The sequence below is a fragment of the Fundulus heteroclitus genome, chromosome 21 (genome assembly GCF_011125445.2).
Source record: "Fundulus heteroclitus isolate FHET01 chromosome 21, MU-UCD_Fhet_4.1, whole genome shotgun sequence".
In the NCBI taxonomy this organism is placed as follows: Eukaryota; Metazoa; Chordata; class Actinopteri; order Cyprinodontiformes; family Fundulidae; genus Fundulus; species Fundulus heteroclitus.
In genome coordinates this window covers 34,065,593-34,087,497 of record NC_046381.1, presented here as the reverse complement: position 1 = coordinate 34,087,497, position 21,905 = coordinate 34,065,593, and the positions used below count along the sequence as shown (strand labels likewise).

The 21,905-nt window shown below is 37.9% G+C and overlaps 2 protein-coding genes across 2 annotated transcripts in view; one reads left to right on the top strand and one right to left on the bottom strand.

The window, feature by feature from the left end:
- Positions 1-9,818: 9,818 nt before the first annotated feature.
- LOC118556989 (sialic acid-binding Ig-like lectin 14) lies at positions 9,819-18,908 on the top strand. Its single transcript, XM_036125776.1, has 6 exons — positions 9,819-9,897; positions 16,105-16,404; positions 16,481-16,738; positions 17,026-17,104; positions 18,557-18,596; positions 18,699-18,908. The coding sequence occupies exons 1-6, from the start codon at positions 9,819-9,821 to the stop codon at positions 18,906-18,908; spliced, it is 966 nt and encodes a 321-aa protein (XP_035981669.1).
- Positions 18,909-21,373: 2,465 nt separating this feature from the next.
- Positions 21,374-21,905, bottom strand: part of LOC105924438 (biogenesis of lysosome-related organelles complex 1 subunit 5-like) — a 54,634-nt gene continuing 54,102 nt past the window's right edge. The window contains exons 3-4 of the mRNA XM_036125207.1: positions 21,767-21,825; positions 21,374-21,611 (exon numbers count right to left, since the gene is read on the bottom strand). Coding sequence (XP_035981100.1) covers positions 21,441-21,611; positions 21,767-21,825 — 230 coding nt within the window. The 3' untranslated portion in view covers positions 21,374-21,440. The remainder of the gene's footprint in view (positions 21,612-21,766; positions 21,826-21,905) is intronic.

Here is a 21,905-nt window from a genome sequence, read left to right as displayed (position 1 = left end):
CAGAATCTCTGTTGGGAGAGGCTTATCAGACCACGATTAAACGTCTAATCATTTATTGGCTTAATATATTTTCAAGCATTAGCGTTTTTGCTGGTGTAAAGGATGTATCTTAATATTCTCAGCCCGCACATTTGATTTTATAACACAACAAGGGGACGCTCTCAGTTCTGAAGAATTTCTTTGTGATGCTCTTTGTAACAGAACTACACAGAATGAAAGCAATTATTTATTCTGTATCAAATTTTTAAACTCCCACCTCAAATTTTCCATTCATATATTTTAATTATATCTTATACCCCCCCCCCCTCAACACTGTTAGGGTCACATCACATTTCTTCACTTGACTAAATATTGCCTATATGATTAATGTGAGGTTCGCACAGATTATACACCTACAAGAAAATGATTGGCAAATGTTGATTATAGCCAATTAAAGCTGTAGTTGGTAATCTTGTTCAGAAGCACTTTTTGTTAAACTGGGTTAAATTGTCCTTCCATCCTGAAAGCAGTCAATAGATGTAATGTATTCACAAAACAGAGGTTAAAAAAAATGATGCTTTGTGGGAGCTGCAGGTCTGTAAAACCTCTAACTGATCTCTCCCATCTGAGGAGTAGAGATTGGTCATAGTTTTGGTCCTGCTCTCACTCTCCTCTGAACCTCAAGTTCCGGGGTATTGCCTTATCTATTGGTTGTCCCCCATGCCAATCATTCTGACATGCTCACATAGTAGCAATGTCCGTGCTCGTTCTTTCCTAGTTTCTGCTTGCTGGTCAGCCGTTCACTGTAGCTCCACTGCTGTCACTGTAGACTTTGAACATGGCAAGAAGCAAACCACGTACAAGTTCATGAGAAGAAGAGGAAGGCCTTTGTAGAAAGAAATAACACCAGAATGGATTTAGGAAATTTCTTTCACACGATCACCCGGAAGAGTGGAAGAGCAAGATAAGACAGTCTTGCGCATGCGCAATTATCAGAAAAGGGACTTTTGGAAACTTCCAGAAAAATCCCCGACCCTACCTTTAATGCTTTAGTTGATTAAGATTAAACATAAGAATGACTTATAACTGGACCTTATTAAACTGTATTGTCATCTTGATTTGCTGGACACATTCTTTCTATACCTGTCATGTTTAACCTAGACACATAATCAGTGCCCCCCTTTGGGTGTTTTATGAATGTAATCTAAGAATACAGCTTCATTTCTACAGCTTGATCACTCATGCCTTGACTTTTTCAGCAATTCTCTGTCCCTAACTCGCTTTTTTAGCACCAACAGCATTGTTTCTTTTTTTTTAGTTATGGCTTAATATCCTCCATATGTCTTCATTAAAGATTTCTAATTCCACTCACGGGAAATGCACACTTAAAGGCCTCTTATTTCCTGCTGTTGCCATGGTGAATCGCGATATGTGGGTTCCATTGATGAGGGCCTCTTTAGTGCTCATGCTTAACTCTGGGTTCAATAAAAAAAGGGGGTAAGACCTAACTTCCATGGATGCTGAGTTTAGTTACCTGACTGAGATCACCTGTTCTGAAACTAAAAAAGCTGAGGATGACAGCGTGAGATAAAACTACTTAGAGTAGCTGCTTTCAGCTCAGGGTAGATTGGCCATTCTTACTGAAACAGTACCCTGGAGTGGAAAGTCTTCGTCTCGGCATTTCACTTTATAAAGTATAACAAAAACCAATTGGTCTTAAGTTCTCTTCTAGTATTTATTAAGACTGAATTCATTATTTTCTTGCAAAAACTTGCCTCTGCCATTTTGCATCTCCCAACAGGTGCACAGACAAAACAGTCCCCAGAGGTTTGCACACAATTTATTGGTTCTGGTTTTGGTTCTTCTTCTTTGTAAATGTGGGACCCGAGTGGTAAACTTAAGATTATTATCAATAACAAAACTAATGAGTCCAAACAAATTAAACTAAGAATAAAACGGGTTTGATATCGCAGAGGTGAGCAGTGCATTTAAAACCAACAAGATTAAAATTCTAAACACTTTATGACAATAAAAGTAAAGCCTAAAAACTGTACAGCAAATAACCCTAAAAGCTTTACTTAAAAATGCAAACACCCTAAAAAAAATAATAAAAAGTCCAGCACCAAACAATTCTGCAATCCTGTAGGTAGAGTGGGTCAGCTACTTATGCTCAGCGTCCTTCTGCAGTCCACCCCGCCAAGTTATTGACCCAGCGGTTGAGCCGAGGGGGCCAGCGTCTCCCCTGAGCCCCTCCTCCATCCTGCCCTCGTCCCTGGCTCGGATGGGTTCCTCCCCGTCCGGCCATTGTGCATAGCAACTTGAGCGGCAGTTCTCGGCCCAGGTGCGCCTCACCATTGCCCCACTGCGGTCTCGCTGCTCTCGGTCCTGGGGTTCACTTCTGCTTGGACTCGATCTGGATCTGCCGCACATCTTTCGTGTCGCAGTATTGCTGGACAGCGCTTCTCTCAAGATGCTTCTCCCGGTTCCTTCCGATCACCGCTCGTCGGTCAGCCGCTGCCCAAGCGCTGGCCGGGCGCTGGCAGCCCTCCACAGCCTGCTCTGTCAGTCTCTTCTTCTTCTTCTTCTTCTTCTTGATTTTATTGGCGGTTGGCAAACAACTTTCCGGTGTGCATTACCGCCACCAACTGGTGAGGAGTGTGGGTCAAAATGGCCATACTACTCTGTCAGTCTCTGCCCTCTCTCCTGCTTTTCTGACTGGGTGTGTCCGCCCCTTTTCTTCCTGCCTCATCACTCTGGATGAGACACACCTGTGTAATCAGTCAGTGGCCAGAGGAAAGGGGTAGGATTTGGTGTCTCCAAAAAGCATGCAAAGAAATATACATACAACCATGCAACCAAACAAAGCTGAAACAAAAAGACATGCACATAAAAAAATCCACCTTCCTACATAAACATTAATGTTTTTAATGGTGATTGGCAAACAACTTGAATGTGTATTACCGACACCTACTGGTATGGAATGTGGAACAAAAATGGTTTTATTTTATCTAATATATTTACTTGCTATACTGTTTGACATTGCTGATAATAATTTTTATACTCTGTCTTTATCTAATATTTTAGCTATTTATTCTAAAACTATTCCCTTTCCTAAACTTTTATGTTTACTACCTTATTTAATAAATATACCACACCATCCCACTATCCTCTTTAATCCATGAATTCTATTTTTTCCCCTAATCTATCAATATATTCCCTAAATTTCTATCCATTTGATATTAAACATTTGGTTTAATTACCACACGTTCCTGATCTTCCATCTGTCTCCAACCTCATAACAATCTTTTCCAATGTTCCAAAAACTTTTCAGCTCCTCTACCAATAATTCTTATTTTCTCTGTCTTATGCTTGACTTGATCGGTGCAGTTGATAACATAGGCTATGATTAAAATGACGTTCTCCAGTGTTGGAGTGAAGTTTTCTTCTGTTTCTACTTTGTTTGGGAACTTGATTCCCTTCCGGATTTATGTCTCTTGTGCTTTGTACTTGAACTCTCCTCACTGGTCCTGCGTAGCTTATATTTTTGGTTGTTTTAATTTGTTGTATTTCCACTGCATTTTTTCTCACCTCACATCCTTCATAGTTACAGTAACTCTGTGGTGGCCTCCACAGTTGCAACACCTTTCTTCTGCTTATTCTTTGCACTTCTTGATTATGTGTTTTTCGCCACAGTTTGAGCACCTTGGCTTTCCTCTGCAAACTGCTGCCACGTGTCCATAGCGCTGACTAAAGGCCTGACTGAGAGGCTCATGTATCCTATTTTAACACTTTCCAGCAAAACTGACTCTCAAAACTCTATCAAAAAGTGATATGCGTGGTAGTCTTTTTCCTTGTATATATTTTATAGAATCTCTGTATATTAACCTTGCTTCCATTCAAGTTTGTTTGTAGTCACTCTAGATCCTCATTAGTTGGTATTTCTGTCATCACTCCTTTAACTGTTTTGTTCTCTCCAATTACTTTTCTCACTGTCACCTCTTTTTCCCCTATGTGTCCAACATGCAATGCCTTGTTTTTCTGCTCCTCAGCAAATTTAACCTGACAGAAGCCAGACGCACGTCGCTCCGCCTAGCTCCACTCACATACATCTGGGACACCGCCATAGTAATTGCCTTATCAAAAATTCTTGCATATGATTGGATAAGCCACTTGTCTGTCATCTTTATCGACGTGCTATTTCAACCACTCACACCGAAGCTAACCCGTGACGCTGTGAGAGCGACGCAGGAAAAAAAAAAAACTTTTTTTTTTTATGTGTTTGTGGCTCTAGAGGCACGCGTTTTATTGACAGTGAGCTGACAGGAAGAGGGGGAAAGACAGGCGGCAAAGCGCAGCGGGTCGGAGTCGATCCCGGGCCGACCGCGTCGAGGACTAAAGGCCTCCTAATATGGTTCGCGCTAACCGCTAACCGCTCCGGGGCGCGTCCGCGTCTGCAGCGGACGCGCCCCGGAAAACAAAACTTGCCAAATCTGGTCGGGAGAAGGGCAAAAACATTGTTTCCACCAACAAAAGCCTTCAGAGGCGTTCTCTGATGTTCTTTTAATGAAATAATATTAGGTAGATTGGCCAACACGGAAGAAATAGCAGCATCAATGTTAACGCTTGCTTCCTCGACGAGCCGCCATTGCTATCAAAACAGTCTCACGTCATGGTCGCGTCTCCACTACGTCACATCTATGAAATGCCAGCCCTGCGTCCTGATTGGCCAGACCATAAAATTGGTTGGAGAAATCACTTTCAACGGGCGATGTCCCAGATGTATGTGAGTGGAGCTAGGCGGAGCGACATGCGTCTGGCTTCTGTCAGGTTACAGCAAATTACCAAGTTATCAACAAGTTTCCATCTGTCAACACTTTCGCCATTTCAACGTCTCAAATCTTCTTTTCTATCTCTCTGGAAATCATAATGGGCTCAGGCGACCCTGTTGTTCTTTCTCATTTCGGATTCTAAATATTTTTTTGAACTCTTCATTAGCAACCTTCATACAAACAACTCTTTCGTCATCTGAACTGCTTTCCTCTGATTCCTGTTTACATCCTTTACTGTCACACTACCCCCATCCTTTTGTCCTCTAAGACCTCGAGCCCTTCTTTTCCCATTCAAAACTGTTGTCCATTCTTACTCATCTACCCGAGTTGCCATTCTGTTCCATTCACTTAACCCAGGCAAGGTTTTTGTACAGGTTGTTGCTTTCCCAGGCTGACAGGTCACCAAATCAAACAGTGCTGAGAGCCTGCCATCGTCTGAGATGGACCATTTGGAGTGGCCCAGCCTTGTTTTTGTTCAAAGTAAGATGTGAATTGAAGACGAGTGGTTCATGACAGAAAGCATTTTTCTGTTAATGCAAATCTTCACATAATTATTGGAATGTGTTTAAGGTATTTTCAGTGTGCATCACTTTGTAAATGTATTGCTTTGTTAGCTCTTTGAGTTGTAGATGTTTTTTTGGCCACACAATATGCACAAAGAGTAAGTAATATTTACAGACAAGCAAGAAATGTACATAAAGAGAAATAAATTACAAACCACTGTCTTCAACACCTGCGACAGACTGGCGACCTGTCCAGGGTGTACCCCGCCTCTCGCCCATTGACAGCTGGCGATAGGCACCAGCAACCCCCGTGACCCCAAAAGGGATAAGCGTGTCGGAAAATGGATGGATGGATGGATGTCTTCAACACATGGTGCTTAATTTAAAACGTGATAAACCACCGCTCAGTGTTAAAATGCTCTCATCCAAAGCTCAAAGAGGAGGAGGGCAGGAGGAGCTGCAGATGAGCTTCTGCTCTAACAAACCACATCATAGAAGATGGCTGATGCCACCACATAGTCAAAGAAGGTCAACACGGAGCACTTTCTGCACTTCAATAGACCTCAGCCTCCTCAAAAGGTAAAGTTTGTTCTGGCCTTTCTTGTGAAGAGCATCAGTATTATGACTCCAGTTCAGTTTATGGTTCAGGTGAACATTCAGGTGCTTCTACGAGTCCACTATCTTCATGTCAGTTCCCTGGATGTTCACTTGTGTCAGTGAGGTGGGTCTGTGTCTGTGGAAGTCAACCAGTATCTCCTTTGTTTTCCCTGCATTTATCATGAGATCTGCTGGCACCAGTCTACAAAGCTCTGGATCCACTGCACACTGACACGTCCTCATCTGTGACTCTGCCATAGTCAGGGCAGAGTCTGAGAACCTCTGAAGGTGGCAGCCTGATGAGCTGATGGAGAAGTCTTTGGTGTAGCATGTGAACAGAAACGTTGCCTGTAGAAGATGCTCTGACGTCCTCTTTCATAAAAGGATTGAAAGAGTGCTTAACATAACAGACTTTTGAAAAGAGAAGATTCTTTTTTTTATCTCTGTCTGCTGATTGAAATAAAAAGATTACGTCCTTTTTGTTTCAAGATTTTTTGTGTTTGAATTTATTTTACTACCTTGTAGTTTAGTTCAACATTTTAACCTTGAAATTATGTGCTAAAAAGTGTAATTTTATTACACTTAAAAAAATCGACTGCATTAATTATAATAATTCATTTTAAAATGTTAAGTGTTTTGCTCAAGCATAAAACCTAAATGTTAGTTTTGTTTAAAGGACATGTTTTCATCATGTTTCCAGCCTGAGAGACGGAGGACTACCAGAATCTGATGGCAGCTCCATCTGAGAAGGCACTGTTGTGAAGTAATCAGGCGCTTCTGAATCCATGGTTTTAAAATGTGGGATTTCCAAATTATTTCAAGTGTATGTAAACTTCTGAATTTGAAGAAAGTAAAAACAAATTGAAATGTGTAAGCAGGTTTAGTTTCAAGACTTAGATGTATGATTGGTTTTGCTTCTCATGTTTGTAGTTGTTGCAGCATTTTAAGTTTTGCCTTTACCTGATTTAAAAAAAAATATATATATCAGTTCACATGCATTAGGCAGCAAATGGTAAAAATTCAAACCAATATCAATACTAAGCACAACAAAACAAACCAATTTTGACATTCAAAACTAAAATGGTGGCAAAAACAAAAATACTTCACTATAAAATGAAAAGTGTTTTAGTTAGGACAGTTATTTCAGTTCTGCTTTTTATCAAACAAAGACTAATTTAAACCACAGAGACTTGTTGCTTTTATCTCTGCTGCTCCTTCAGAAGCTCTGCTCAGTATTCTCCTCTAGTTCACGTTACTCAGCAGGCTGGTACTCTGCAGAAGAAGTGGACGATGAGAAGCAGCTGGTATGCACGTCATTTATTGTTACTATACAAGAGAAGCAAGCAGAATGTGAACCTATATGGCAAAACCCAAATGGTAAAAAAAACAACAACAGATTATGGCAAGTTCTGTAGAACATAATAAAAGACAAGAAAAACACTGAAAAACAAAAATCCAAATGAAATCCATAACCAAACAACTCGAAATCCTGACACCAATGTGTTTATTGTCAACAAAACAGTTGACAGATCAAAACTTGTTGAAACAGTGTCTGTAAATGTCCTTTGGTAGAAATATATCCCTGGTTGTGATGAAGTATAAGCGTTTTGGTTGTAGCACAATGTATCTGTCTACTCTTAATCTATGTTGGGTTCTGATCTTCTAGCAGTTTCTCCCCAGGATAGTTTGGTGGAGACGTTTGACTACAAAAAATAATATGACCGGCAGAGAGTCAAACCCAACATTTGGAAAGTTAGGAGACATAAAGAACTTTAAAGAAGTACAAGTCTGTATTGTGTAGGTGTGTTTGCACATTCTGAGATAAAAAGTTGATCATAGATATAATTTGCATCCTGAACAAACAGTTTCTCACCTCTGAGTGTGTCTGAGAGAAGTAGTGAGGTGTAAAGTCATTGTCGGACAAAATACTGTGAAAACACGGTGAAGATTAAGTAAAAGGAGGAATTTGGTTTTGATAGATCCTCTTTTTAAATGTAGCCCCCTACTTTTCTCATGTGAAGTTGCTTCATCATGTTAACCACAAATTTGGTTCTGTCTGGTGGTTTATCTTTCATAAACTTTTCTTACAAAGACCTAGAAAATAACTTTTTCTAAATCATCTCAATGTTTGATAGCTGAATATTAAAACTTCTCTTAGTTAGGGAATTGGCGCCACTCATTAGTTAAACGTCATCATGAGCAGGATTTTGTCATGGTGATAAAATAGTAAGAAATAGTAGACAGTCAGAGCACCAGAGGATCAGAAGATTTCTGAAGTCTTGTGACATTTTTTAGCAATGCAACCGCCTGTAAAAAAAATGTCAGACTCTACCTTGCACCTTTTTTTTTTTTTTGCACCAGACTCTACTGTTGCAAAATAGAGATTTGGACAAAAGGCTGAAACGACAGAACACACTTTGCTTCTTTTTATAAGATCCTGTTAGAGGAGGCAGAAAAAGTGGACACTCGCTAGATGTTTGTGTAGAAGAGAAACTCTAGTCAGCAAATTAAGAGCAACGACTTTTATAAAAAAACTATAATCGATTTTCAACTTGTATAGAATCACCTAAACATCCGTAAAAACATGTAACTATAACAAATTACAATGAGAGGAATTTCACAGATGCAGACCTTCAACATTCACCTTCTTTTTGAGAGACAGCAGGGAGGAAAAGATAGATCTGATTTGGATTAGAACTCGCTGTTCTAAACCATAAACTTGTGAAACTTTCACATTTACACTTTATTATAGCATATTGTCCTAAAGGATAATATACAACAGCGACTTGCTTGTTAAAAAATTTAAATGACTTGGAGATTGTGGAAAGCCTGAAAATATCCCTTTGACCGATCTTGCTGTATACCCTTTTGCAGACAGAATAAACTGAGATGTCTGAATTATATTGTTAAAAAAAATTCATTCAGAATCTTTGAATGGGATACATTTTGATTATCTGTTCTAAATGCAATAGATACACAAGTGGTACTATTAGCCCTAGAAAACAGTGCTTTGCCCTGGAAAAGGTTCATGGAGTAGAAAGACACCTTATAGCAGAGGTGACCAATGTGCCGCCTGGATGCCATGTGCAGCCCCTGGGCTGATTTTGTTTACCCACATTCACCCAAAAAGAGAGTTTGGTGCACCCACATCTGTTTTTAGCAATTTCCATCCATCCATCTATCCATCCATTTTCCTACACGCTTATCCTTGTTGGGGTCGTGAGGAGTGCTGGTGCCTATCTCCAGCTGTCAATGTGCGAGAGGCGGGGTTCACCCTGGACAGGTCGCCAGTCTGTCGCAGAGCAACACAGAGACAAACAGGACAAACAACCATTCATGCACACCATTTTAACAATTTATTACACTAAAATTGCAGTTTGTGTATATACAGTATTTTGTTATTTTAAACTGTGCTTATTTATTTTCCAAAGGTTACTCAGAAGCAACAATGATAAAGTCAAAAACTTATCTTGAAAAATTGTTAGTCATCTCACAAAACATGCCATTCTCTGCAAACTGTGTCTAAATTCAGACTGCTTTTGAGCAAACACTGGACAAAAAAGAAATCAGCCACAGAGACGTCAGGGAGGAGACAATGCTCTGACATCCTCTTTCACAGAGGAAGGAAGGATAACTACAATCGTCTGCTCTTATATGACCATCACTTTTAAACAGAGAGGACGGTTATTTCATCTCCTGCTGACTGACTTCACTGATTACCTGAGTCAACACAAGATTTTTTTTGGAAATCATTTTGGTAGGAAAATATTACAGAATTTAACTTTTAAGACAAAAAAACATTTTAGTGTTCTTTGTTAAATCATTCTGGTAAAATAAACTATGGTTGTTTCGATAAGTTTCTACTTAAAAATTTATTAGGATTCAGTTTATCTTTTCTCCAGTCCTAGAGATGAAGAAGGACTATGTGAGTCTGATGTCTGAGAACGTGCTGAGAGTCAACATGTTACTGAGCGTCTTCTTTCTTCCAGGTGAGCTGGTTGTTCTCTTCATTTCATTTGGAGAAGACACATAAATAAAATTTTATTAAAATTAAATATTTAATTCTGATATTGTTTGAAGGCTTTACATGTAACAAGCTGAAGCTGAACTAAAGTTTGTGGATCATGAACTTTCTCCTCAGACAGATTTTCCCCCATATTATCAGCACTGTTTTTTTTTTTTGTTTTTTTTTTTACAGGTGTTTTGGGTAATTGTGATAGCCGCCTCTTCCTCACCATACCAAATAAGACTGAAGCACTGAGTGGATCATGTTTGCTAGTTCCATGTAGCTTTAGAGCTGAGAAAGGAATCACTGAATTTAACAGTGAAAAAGAAACCCGTGGAGCATGGATTCAAAGTGTAAATAATATTTATGACATCAATCAAGGGGTTAACACAGATCTAGTAGAAATAACTGGAAACCTGAGACAAAGAAACTGCACCACTGTGTTTTCTGACATAAACAAGAGTCAAGAAGACAAATACTTCCTCAGAATTGAGAACGGTGGCTACAAGGCAACAGCTTGTTCTACTCCTCTTGAAATAACAGTTCAAGGTAAGACTTCATTCCCTGACACAAACATTAAAGGATTATTAGCCGCTGTTTTTACAGGCAACTGTCATGATGCAGCCTGTCTGCTGCACCATGCACAGACTCTAGGCACTTTTTACCTTCCATATTCCTCAGTCTCCTCTCCACCTCAGTAATCATCTACACCTGTCAGTCACTAATCAGCCTGCACTCAGCACACCTGTCAGCCTCCCTAATTTAGCTCCTTGCATTCAGTCCTCCCCTGTCGGTCAAACTGTGGAGCAGGGATAGTAGGAAATGAATTGGCGGATCAATTTGCTAAGAGTGCAGCAAAAAGGGATAATGTTGAGGTAAATATCAAAATAAGTAGAAATGAGGTCAAGAATATTAGTAAAATATATTTTAAAAAGAAGTGGCAGGAATTATGGGATAGAGAAGAAAAGGCAAGATTTTACTATAACATTCAAAGAAAAGTAGGGGAATGTAGGGAAGGTAATAGGAATAGAAAAGAGGATATTATATTCAGATTAAGGTTTGGGCATACGGGGCTAAATAGTACTTTGAAAATAATTAATAAACATAGTACAGGGTTGTGTAATTATTGTGGAGAGTCAGAAACAGTGCAGCATATTTTTCTAGATTGTGATAAGTACAATCGGGAAAGAGAGATATTAGTCAGAGAGTTAAAAAGAAATAAAGTAATTTTAGATATTAAAAATCTGCTGCAAAGGTCCTCTGAAGATGTAATATTTAATAGCATTTTTAGTTATCTTAGGAAATCAGGTTTTATGGGAAGATTATAGTGATAGGACATCTAATCTATACTCCAGTCTGGAAGGTGGCGGTAATGCACCTATAAGTTGTTTGCCAACCGCCAAAAAAAACCTAAAAGAAGAAGAAGAACTGTGGAGCAGCGACACTTGTTCCTGTAGCAGAACTTGGCGAGGTGGGAGTTGGACCGTTGGAGGAGAAATCTCTTGCAGGCTTGGACAGTGTTGATTTTGGCGGTTGGCAAAACTAGAGTGTGACTGGATCACTGAGCTATATAATACACTGGAGTGCTGATTTTGCCGAAAAACTGAAGTCACTGGCCGCCATCTTGCTACTCCCGACTCTCACAGAATCCCATAGGATTTGCTTGGAATAACAAGCAGTTTTCTGGCTGTGTGAAAACGTTTCACAGGTAATTGTACAGTCAGTGGATGTACTAACACTATCAACTACTAGGAAATTAGGTGCTGAAATATTTTACATGTTATTCATATTAAATATATATAAATGTATATATAAGTACGTGTATATGTATATATGTATATATATGTATACACATATGTAAATATATGTTTTTGTATATTGTTATTTATATATTTATACATTTTAAACATATATATTTAAATGAATAAAATGCAAAATATTTCAGCACATGACTTTCTCAGTACTTGATATTTTTAGAACATAACATAAAAGTATATGGCATTTGACATTTTAAAAGTCTTAAGCCCCCCCTGAACATGAGAAAATCCTTGTTATTCGATGCTGTAGCGCACATATTCCCTATTTACTGGGGGGGGAAATAGGGAGTACCAATATGGCGGCTGGTGGCTTCAAAGCGACTCGTTCAAACAGACGGTGATTAGTACTCCAGTGTATTATATAGCTCAGTGGACTGGATTGGGATGACAAGCAAGGTAGATGGGGATGGTGAGGATGGTGATATGGATTTTGATGATTGGATTCCGGTAGACAGAGGAAGAGGTAGAGGTAAGGAGAAAAGTTTGAAAGATGATAGAGAGCATGCTAGCCAGATTAGTATGAGAAAAGAAATCAGAATTTTCAGAACTTTTTATCGAATATAAAAGGTTACAAGCTCTTGTTAAAAGAACTGTGAAAATTTTAAAAAAAGGTTTATTGGGGAAATTTTTGTAATTCAGTAGGTAGGGAAACAAAAATTTCCAAAGTTTGGGGAATGATAAAGCGAATGAATGGAATTAGACATGAATATGGATGTCCAGTTCTGAAAGATGGAAATGTTATTGATGTGACTGAGGAGGAGAAGGCAAATATGTTGGTTCAAAAATTTGTTAAAGTTCATAGTTATAATAATTTAAGTACAGAAGAGAAACGTAGAAGAGTTTGTACAATTAATGAGAATGTTAATTTATTAGAAGAAAATATAAGATATAATGATTTATTAAATGGTCCTTTTTCTTTATTTGAATTAAATAATGCTATAAGGAAATCAAAAAAATCATCTCCAGGGAAAGATAATATTACTTATATTATGGTTAGTAAGCTTAGTGAAGAATCTAAAAAGGTGTTGTTGGAATTTTATAATAAGATATGGGAAGTGGGTTTTTTACCTAAGGTATGGAAAGAAGCAATTGTAGTTCCAATATTAAAGCCAGGTAAAGAGAGATCAAATCCAGCTAGTTACAGGCCTATTGCTTTAACCTCACATATATGTAAAAATAATGGAGAGAATGATAAATGAAAGATTGAGCTATTTCATTGAGAAGAGGGGATACTTATCAACATTTCAAGGTGGATTTAGAAAAGATAGAAGTACTATGGATCCTATTCTATGTTTAGAACATGAAATCAGAAAAGGGCAAGTTAATAAGGAGAGTGTGGTGGCTGTTTTCTTTGATATAGAGAAAGCTTATGACATGATGTGGAAAGAGGGTTTTTTAATTAAATTGAAAAAAATGGGAATTAGTGGATCAATGTTTTATTGGATAAAAGATTTTTTACAAAATAGATCAATACAAGTAAGAATAGGACAACATTTGTCAGAAAAAGTTTTTTGTTGAAAATTGTACACCACAGGGAAGTATAGTGAGTCCTTTGTTTTTTTCTATTATGATCAATGATATGTTTGACAATTTGGAGAGTGGAATGGGGTTTTCTTTATTTGCTGATGATGGAGCAATTTGGAAGAGGGGGAAAAAAATTTAAATTTCATTGTTAAAAAGATACAAGAAGCAATTAATAATATAGAAGATTGGTCTTTTAAATGGGGATTTAAAATTTCTATAGACAAAACAAAGACTTTATTTTTTACGAGGAAGAAAGTATCTGAAAATTAAAAATTACAAATATATAATTATGAATTAGAGAGAGTTAAGAAATTTAAGTTTTTGGGTTTATGGTTAGATGAAAAGCTTAGTTGGAAAATTCATATTCAAAAAGTAGTGGATAAGTGTAAGAGAGTTTTAAATGTAATGAGGTGTTTGGTGGGGAGTGAGTGGGGTGCTGAGAGAAAAGCATTGAAAGCAATATATACTGGTTTAATAAGGTCAGTATTTGATTATGGAAGTATAGCTTTTGGATCTGCATCAGAAACACTACTCAAAAAATTAGATAATATTTAGTATCAAGCCTTGAGGTTATGTACAGGAGCTATAAGAACAACTCCAACGTCAGCTTTACTGGTAGAAATGGGAGAGTTACCACTTCATCTTAGAAGATTACAGTTAAAGATTTCTTATTGGTGTCATTTAAAGGGTCGTAGGGAAAATCATCCATGTCAAGATACTTTAAAACCTAGTTGGGAAAAGGGGGAAAAAAAAATTAAAATCTTTTGGTTGGGATATAGAAAATATTATAAAAGAATTTGATTTAGATTATGTAAATATTAGCCAAACAGTCCCTCTTTCACCAGTTCATCCGTCTTTATTTTCTAATAGTGTTGTTGATTTAACTTTGTTGGAGTAAAGGAAAAAAGGAAACTATTTAGATTCTAATTCAGTACAATCATATTTAGACAATAACTATTATGAATATATTAATGTTTTTACAGATGCTTCAAAAAACTCAAATGGCAATAATGGGGTGTCATTTATTGTTCCATAATTCAATATTAAGAAAGGTAAAAGAATTTCTGATGGAGTGTCAGTTTATACAGGAGAAATGATGGGAATCATTTTAGCCTTAGAATGGATTGAGGAAGTTTGTCCTCTATTTTTTAATGAATATAATGATGAACTTGAATCAGAACAAATTATACTTAATCATTCTACTAGTAGATTAGACCTTTTATTAGAGATTCAGTTATTAAGGTATAGAATTCAGGCAATGGGTTTATTAGTTATTTTTACATGGATACCATCTCATATAGGAGTAAAGGGAAATGAGTTAGCAGATAAATATGCGAAACAAGCTATAAAAAATATTAATATTGATATAGTGGTACCATTCAGTAAGGAAGAAATTAAATCTATTATTAAACAGGGGGTTAAGGGAAGATGGCAGAAGCTGTGGGAAGAGGATAGAACTGGAAGGTGGCTTTATAGTATTCAAAGGAAAGTTGGTGAAATGAGGATAACAGGAAGGAGTAGAAAAGAGGAAACAATTATATCCAGATTACGTTTCGGACACACAGGGTTAAATGGAAATCTATTTAAAATGAGAAAACATCCAACAGGAGGTTGTGATTTTTGTTATCAAGAGGAGACGGTGGAACATGTTTTGTTGGATTGTTATAAATATTCTATGGAGAGAAGGGAATTATTACGTCAATTACAAGAAAATAAATTACAGTTAAATTTACAAGATATTTTGGGAAAAATTTCTACTTCTGAGTGTGTTTGTTGTTTGATAAGATACCTTAAGATAACGAAATTGATAGAAAGGATATAAGTTTATTTATGTAATTATTACTATTATCATTGTTATTATTTATTTATATTTATTTTTTGGTGGGAGAATATCTACATAGCATCCTGATCCACACTCCACTCTAGTAGATGGAGGTAATGCACATCATTAAGTTGCTTGCCAACCGCCATAAAACAAGAAGAAGAAGTCCTCCCCTGTCGGTTCGTTCTGTTGGTTTCTGCTCACCTCACCTGTTCTTGTCCAGCCCGAGTTCCTTTCATCTCCGCCCGCCTGCTGTGGTTCTGGTCCTGCAAGTATTCACCAGTCGTGCTGTTAATCCTGTTGTGGTTCTGGTTCCAGTCTCCACTCTGTCATACTGCTGGTCAAGCCTGGTTCCAAGTCTCCTGTCTGCTGTGCTTCTGGTTCTGCTGCCTCCGTGCTCTGGTTCCTACCTGCTTGCCAGTGCCTGCCTTCACCATCCTCCTGCTTCAGCTCAGTACAGACTCTTGGTTCCATCTTCCACAATCCACTATTTCAATAAACTGTTAAATTTACTCTGTTGTGGTGTGTTCAGGTTCAATAGCAAATCATGACAGCAACAAGGTATTTTACTTGTTTATCAGCATTTTATTGTTTTCACCATATTACCATAATTATTCACTTACCCATCAAATAATTGATTTTAGATGTTTCATTCCTGGCCACAGGTGCATATAATCCAGCAGCTAAATATGCAGACTGCTTTTACAAAACAGCTGTGAACGAATGGGTCGCTCTCAGGAGCTCAGTGAACTCCAGAGTTATACCATGATAGGATGCCACCTGTGCAATAAACTCAGTCATTAAATGTCCTTGCTACTAGATATTCCTCAGAAAACTGTTAGTAGTAAAATAACATGAAGTGATGAACCACAAGGAAGCTCAAAGTGGTAAAAACTAAAGTATTTCATCACATGTACTTCATTTAGAATGTGAGGTTTTTGCAGTTTGTGTAGTAAAATAATTTCAAATAGTATTTATTGTGTTTTTTATTGTGTAATTTTGTTTGCGTGTCAATGTGAACTCTCAGATTCTCCTTGGAGTCCCAGCATTAACATCCCTGTTGATCTGAAGGAGCATCAGTCTGTCACTATCAGCTGCTCAGCTTTGACTCCCTGTCCACACTCACCTCCTGAACTCACCTGGAATCTCCAACAAGACTCTCACAGACAAACAGAGAAAAACACAGAGGGAACCTTTACAACTAAAATCCAGGAGACCATCACTCTGTCAGACACACATGATGGATACAACATCAGCTGTTCTGCCACATATCCTGTGAATGGAGGAAACAAGACAGCAGAGACAGAAGTGACTCTCAGTGTTTCATGTAAGTGATCCTGTCAGCACGTCATGGTTCAGCTGTTTCTGATCAGTAAAGTTAATGTGTGTCCCATTTTCCTCAGATGCTCCTAAAGACACCTCAGCATCCATCAGTCCATCAGGTTTGGTGTCAGCAGGTAGCTGGGTGGAGCTGAGCTGCTCCAGCAGAGCCAAGCCTCCTGCCAGCTTCACCTGGTTCAGGAACAGCAAACATGGAGCCATTAATGTATCTGTGGGGCAGGTTTACAGCTTCAATGCTACTGAGGGAGGAGAGTATTACTGTGTGGCTACAAATAATCTGGGTCATCAGAGATCATCAGTGATTCTTGTTAGTACTGAAGGTAATTAATAACTGGTATTCAGAACTGTAAAGTCTAAGATTTGTAATTCTCTAAAAACATTTAAATTTAGACTGTGTGACGATTGAGGCTTCATATTAATACTTTTTACTGTATTTTGGGTTAATATCCTGTAAACATGTATTATATATATATATATATATATATATATATATATATATATATATATATATATATATATATATATATATATATATATATATATATACTCCCTCTTTTAAAACATACATTTATTTCTTTGCAGTTATTTAGTTTTTCTATTCCAGGAGCAGAGATGTTTCAGTATTTGATTCCACTTCTTACAGTGATTGTTGTCATTGTGCTCATCTGCCTGGTGATCTCTGTTTGGTGAGGATCTTAAACTGATGCTTTCCATTAAGACTCCACATCATCACTCATATGATGATGTGGAAGAGGAAGGGGTATAATTGTGAATCCATGATGAACATATTTCAGTTTAGGAACCATCAGCATTTACTCAGCAGTGTTTGGTTCAGAATTTATCCTTGATAAGATTCAACAATTTTGTCATTGTGTTTTATAATTGAACATACATCTGGAGATGGACAGCAGGGATGGATATCCCCGGCTAATTAGAACGCCATATGTATTACAAAAGTAAAAACCCAATTAACTCCAGATAAATCAATATAAACAAGTAATGCAAGTTATTCTTAAGTCTTTGCAAAACACAAACACATTTCTGCATCCGGTGACGTAATTTTTTGAAAATAATTTCAAAACGACCAAGCAAGCTGGATAGTAACTATGTAGCTGGACATCTTGTTGTGCCCTGCTGTTTCCAGTTGGTGATGTTTTTCCCACTTAAATCTTTATTAGCTGTTTTTTTTAAACAATAAAACAGAAATCAAAAAAAGAGCTGCCTGTGGAGAGCACAATATTGTTATGGTCTTGCAGATTTGGATATCCATCACTTGCTATTCCACATTCATCATTTTAAGTTTTTTATAGGGTAACCTATAAAAATAGGGTAACACCCAGTATCTCCTCAGCTCTGCGTCCTGTACGCTCAGGATGTGTGTAAAATGTTCCTTCACAAAGATGTCTTCCACAATTGTTTTCCATTGAGGTTTACTGGTATTATTTCTCTTCCCCTCTTGGCTGCTATCGGCAGCATTTTTATCAAGTGGTCATAGTCCCTTCTGAGAATCTGCATAGATACAGCACTGAGCAAGTCTTATGGACTTTGTATGCTAATATTTGCTGCATTTCCTTACATATAATTTTCTCGAATACAGTTATTGTTTGAGCTTTTCAAAAGATAGGAGAGTGGTCTACGTTAACAGATCCACATCCTCGCCAATGTTTCTGTCAGCTGTGCAGCTGCCTTGTTTTCATCTCCAGTGTAATAAAAAAGTGGACCCGATTCTTCAGTGCAAACTCACTAGAAATTCATTAATTACTGGATAAGTGATGAACCTTCAACATTTGGTGCCTTTTTCTGCATTAAACTGCTCCTACCATTTCATCTTCACATATTTATTTGAATGTTTATTGTTAGTATCTGATTCTTGACATAATGATGACATCATTCTTATGTTGCTTCCTCGATATGTTTTAGCTATAATTGACTTCATTTACACTGGCAGACTTCAACTTCATTTGTTTTATAGTAGTCCCTTATTTGGAAGAGCCTAAACATTTCAGGTGTATATCATTTATACAGTTAGTGATTTTATTTTGATGTCCATCTTTAATGTGCGTCTCACATTAGTCTGGTTTTTTTGTGTTGTTTCATGAACCACATAAATATTCTGACGGCTCTCTGATGTCTTCCAGGCGGTTCAAGTTCAAACATTCAACTCCCCAACAGACTCAGGTGGGGTAATGTTCCACCTCTCTGTGCAGCTCTGCACTGAGTTTCATCTGGAGGTTTGTCGCTGCATCTGTATGAACAGTAATACATTTTATTTTCCCACAGAGTCAAACAGGTGTGGAGGTTCAGGTAGCAGCCAACAAAGCAGAGGAAGAACTCCATTATGGAGAAGTGAACTTCCTACAGAGAGGACATGAAGCCTCCGCCGTCTCAGTGCAGGACAGAGGACAGCAGGACACGGTGTACGCTCAGGTCAAAGTGTCTCCTGACTGTCCAGAGGATGTCTACGCTGAAGTAAAGAAAAAAAAATTTTGATCAGAAATTTATTATGCTTTTTTTTGGTTCACTAAATGTCATTTTGAGTTAAAAAGCAAACATCCTCATACTCAGTTTCAATATGCTATTTTGTCCTCTTGTAGAATGGTCACAGTTATATTTCATTGTGTCAGGTATTGCGCATTACCATGTCCTTATCAACAAAGCAAAAATTACCCAATTAAAAACTATTTAATCAAAAAGAGTAACTTGTTTAAATATGGATAACTACAGTTTGACCAAGGCATATATCTCTATAACTTCTTTGTCTTTGTCTCTGAGTGAATTAGCAAACTTTACTCTGGATTTTTTATGTTGCTTTTAGAGTAATGGCTTCTTCCTCTCTAAATGACCTTTGAGCCCATGTTGCTGCAGGATTAGTTTCTCTGTTAATGATGAAACTTTCTGACCAGCATGTTCACGAGGTCTTTAGTTTTTGGTCTGGGGTTTATTTCAGACCAAAACACATTTATCTCTGGGACCTTTACTGAACACAATGACGCCAGCACATTCCTGTGCTGTTTATGCTTGTATATTATTGGTTGAACAGAAGAACGTGGCACCTTTAAACATCTGGATACTGTATCCCAGTTTGAGGTGGAAGTCCACAATAGCCTGAGACCTTTAGATTTCCCCTTGATGTCACACAAGAAAGCAGCATGTTTAAGCATTAAGACAAACCCAGACCTATGCCTCTGCCTAACTCAAATGTTGTGAATTAAACATTTTCAGACATTTCTGAAGCCACAACATCAACATCTGGGATTCCTCAAATTACTTCAAGTGTATGTAAACTTCTGGATTTGAAGAAAGTAAAAGAAATTCTCCCTCATTGATATTTTACAAAAATAAAATGTTTATTACTAGAATATACTGTCACGGCTGTTGCCGTCACATTTGTGTTTCCCCCTTTTTTCTTTCTCATTTCTACTAAGTAGGCTGCTTGTCCCTGTGAAAAGACCCGCCCACTTCCTGGTTTCTGGGGTGCTGACCTCAGTCTCATCCATTGGTTCCCTCGGTTCCACCTCAACCAATGGTTCATCACCACCTGCAATCACCTCCTGTTCATAAGGAGAGCCAACCAGTTGATTGGGGCAGCTTGTCACAGCCAGTTGACTTGTGTGCCTCGTGTGAAGGAGAAATTGTTTGTTAGCTGATGTATTTGTGCCTAGTGGAGTGGCTCATTTAAGTTTATGGTTACCCATTTTGGTTTGTTTAGTAGCCTGTGCCAGTATATTTTGTTGTGTTTGCTTTTTGTGCATGTATTACCTTGAGGCCAAGAAGAGGGTGGAATTAGGGCCAGAGTTCTTACTGACTGCCACACTGAGTTTTTCTATGTTAGTCTCATTAGGTGTAGTGGGTGCTGTGCTCTCTGTGTTTTTTAGTAAGAATCTCCTCTGTTTAAATGTATAGTTAGGCATAATCCTCCTTTTGAGGATCTCTTTTATTTAATTTGGTTTGTTATTTTCACAGCACCCTCATCCAGCCTCCTTTTGTTTGTTTATTGCTTGCACCTCTTGTTATCAAATAAATTATAATTTTATAATTTACCGGTTTCTGCCTATATGTTCATGACCCCACTTCCCTAGACCAACAGGGGGTCGTAACAATATACTCTAAACAGAACTTAATCCCCGACACTGAAGGAAAGGTGTCTTTTTATACAGTGTAGGGAAATATCTTTTTTTAAATTAATTTTCAGTTTTTCAAATTACCTAAACTAGAGGTCAGATCCCCTGTCATATCTTTTAGGGTTATGAAATGTTTACTCTCTGCTGTAGCTTCTGTTCCTCTTTTAACTTCACCACAGAGATGAAATCGAAATGTGTGACATTTTGTTTGCAATGATAGTTTAAATTTTTGAAGCGATTTTGTTCCCCAAGTTTGTAGTTGTTATAACTTTTGCTTTTAGTAAATTCGACAAAACATTTTTTTTTCCTAGTTCTATGCATTTTATTTAAAGGAGCAATACGTAAGAAATTTACTATAAAATTAATTAAAATCATTGTCATTTATCACCCGGGATGGAAGTAACATTCCCTATAGACAATCGGTCCTCTCCATCAACAATGTGTTGAGGTGCGTTCACGCCGAACGCAAATGTGACAGGCTGATCGACATATTTACATGATATCCCTACGTGCAGGCGCAACACAGGAGTGATACAACACAACAGTCCTTTTTTAGGACACTAATCTCTCACATAGGTCAAAATTTACTCAGAGTCAGAGGGACAATATCTTCAAGGAGTATAGATCTACAATAACCGTTAACCATGTCATTATCTAACACTATTCAGAATGAGGTAATTTGAGTCTAAATATATATATTTCCTTTCAACTGGTGTTTAAATTATTGTCATAAGACGTACAGAGGATGCCGAGTTTAACACGCTGCAGAAATGTCATCTAGAAATACTAGTTCACTTTTGACCTTTTATTCATCAACAGTGACTGTTGGCTGTTTTTCAGCCAACACCAATTACAACAAATTACTAAACAAATGGTAACCGTTCATACAATAGAAAAGTGGTTAGAGATAAAATTGTGACAAGTCCTTCTTCTTTTCACTAAAGCGAGAGCTGAGTTCTCCAACAGCCTTAGCGTGCTCCTCATCCACCTCTTCCTTTAATCTCTGCTGCTCCTTCACAAACTCAGCCCAGTCCTCTTTTAGTTTCTCCATGTTCGCCTGCAGCCCGGTGTTCTGGAAGGACATGAGGAAGATGAGGAGTTGGAAAATAGTTCAAGAAAACCGTGTCTTGTTTTTATAAGGCAGAGCCGAGTAAAACATGATGAATTTCCACAGGAAGCTAAGAGTGTCTCAATCTAACACCATCTGCTGCAGTCCCTGTTTTTTACCTGCTGTGCCTCCAGCTCCCTCTGCTGGACTCTCTCTGCCATGTGATTAGCAGCCTCCACTGAGAGGAAAAACAGAGAAGGAATACATAAAAATTGACGCTGGACTAGATTGGACTATGACCTTATTTAGCCAATATCC

Excerpts from the sequence above, each read along its gene's own strand:
- LOC118556989 (XM_036125776.1), top strand. The coding sequence starts at position 9,819 with ATGAAGAAGGACTATGTGAGTCTGATGTCTGAGAACGTGCTGAGAGTC. Across the intron at positions 9,898-16,104 it reads GAGCGTCTTCTTTCTTCCAG|ATTCTCCTTGGAGTCCCAGC; the intron begins GTGAGCTGGTTG and ends GTGAACTCTCAG. Across the intron at positions 16,405-16,480 it reads AGTGACTCTCAGTGTTTCAT|ATGCTCCTAAAGACACCTCA; the intron begins GTAAGTGATCCT and ends CATTTTCCTCAG.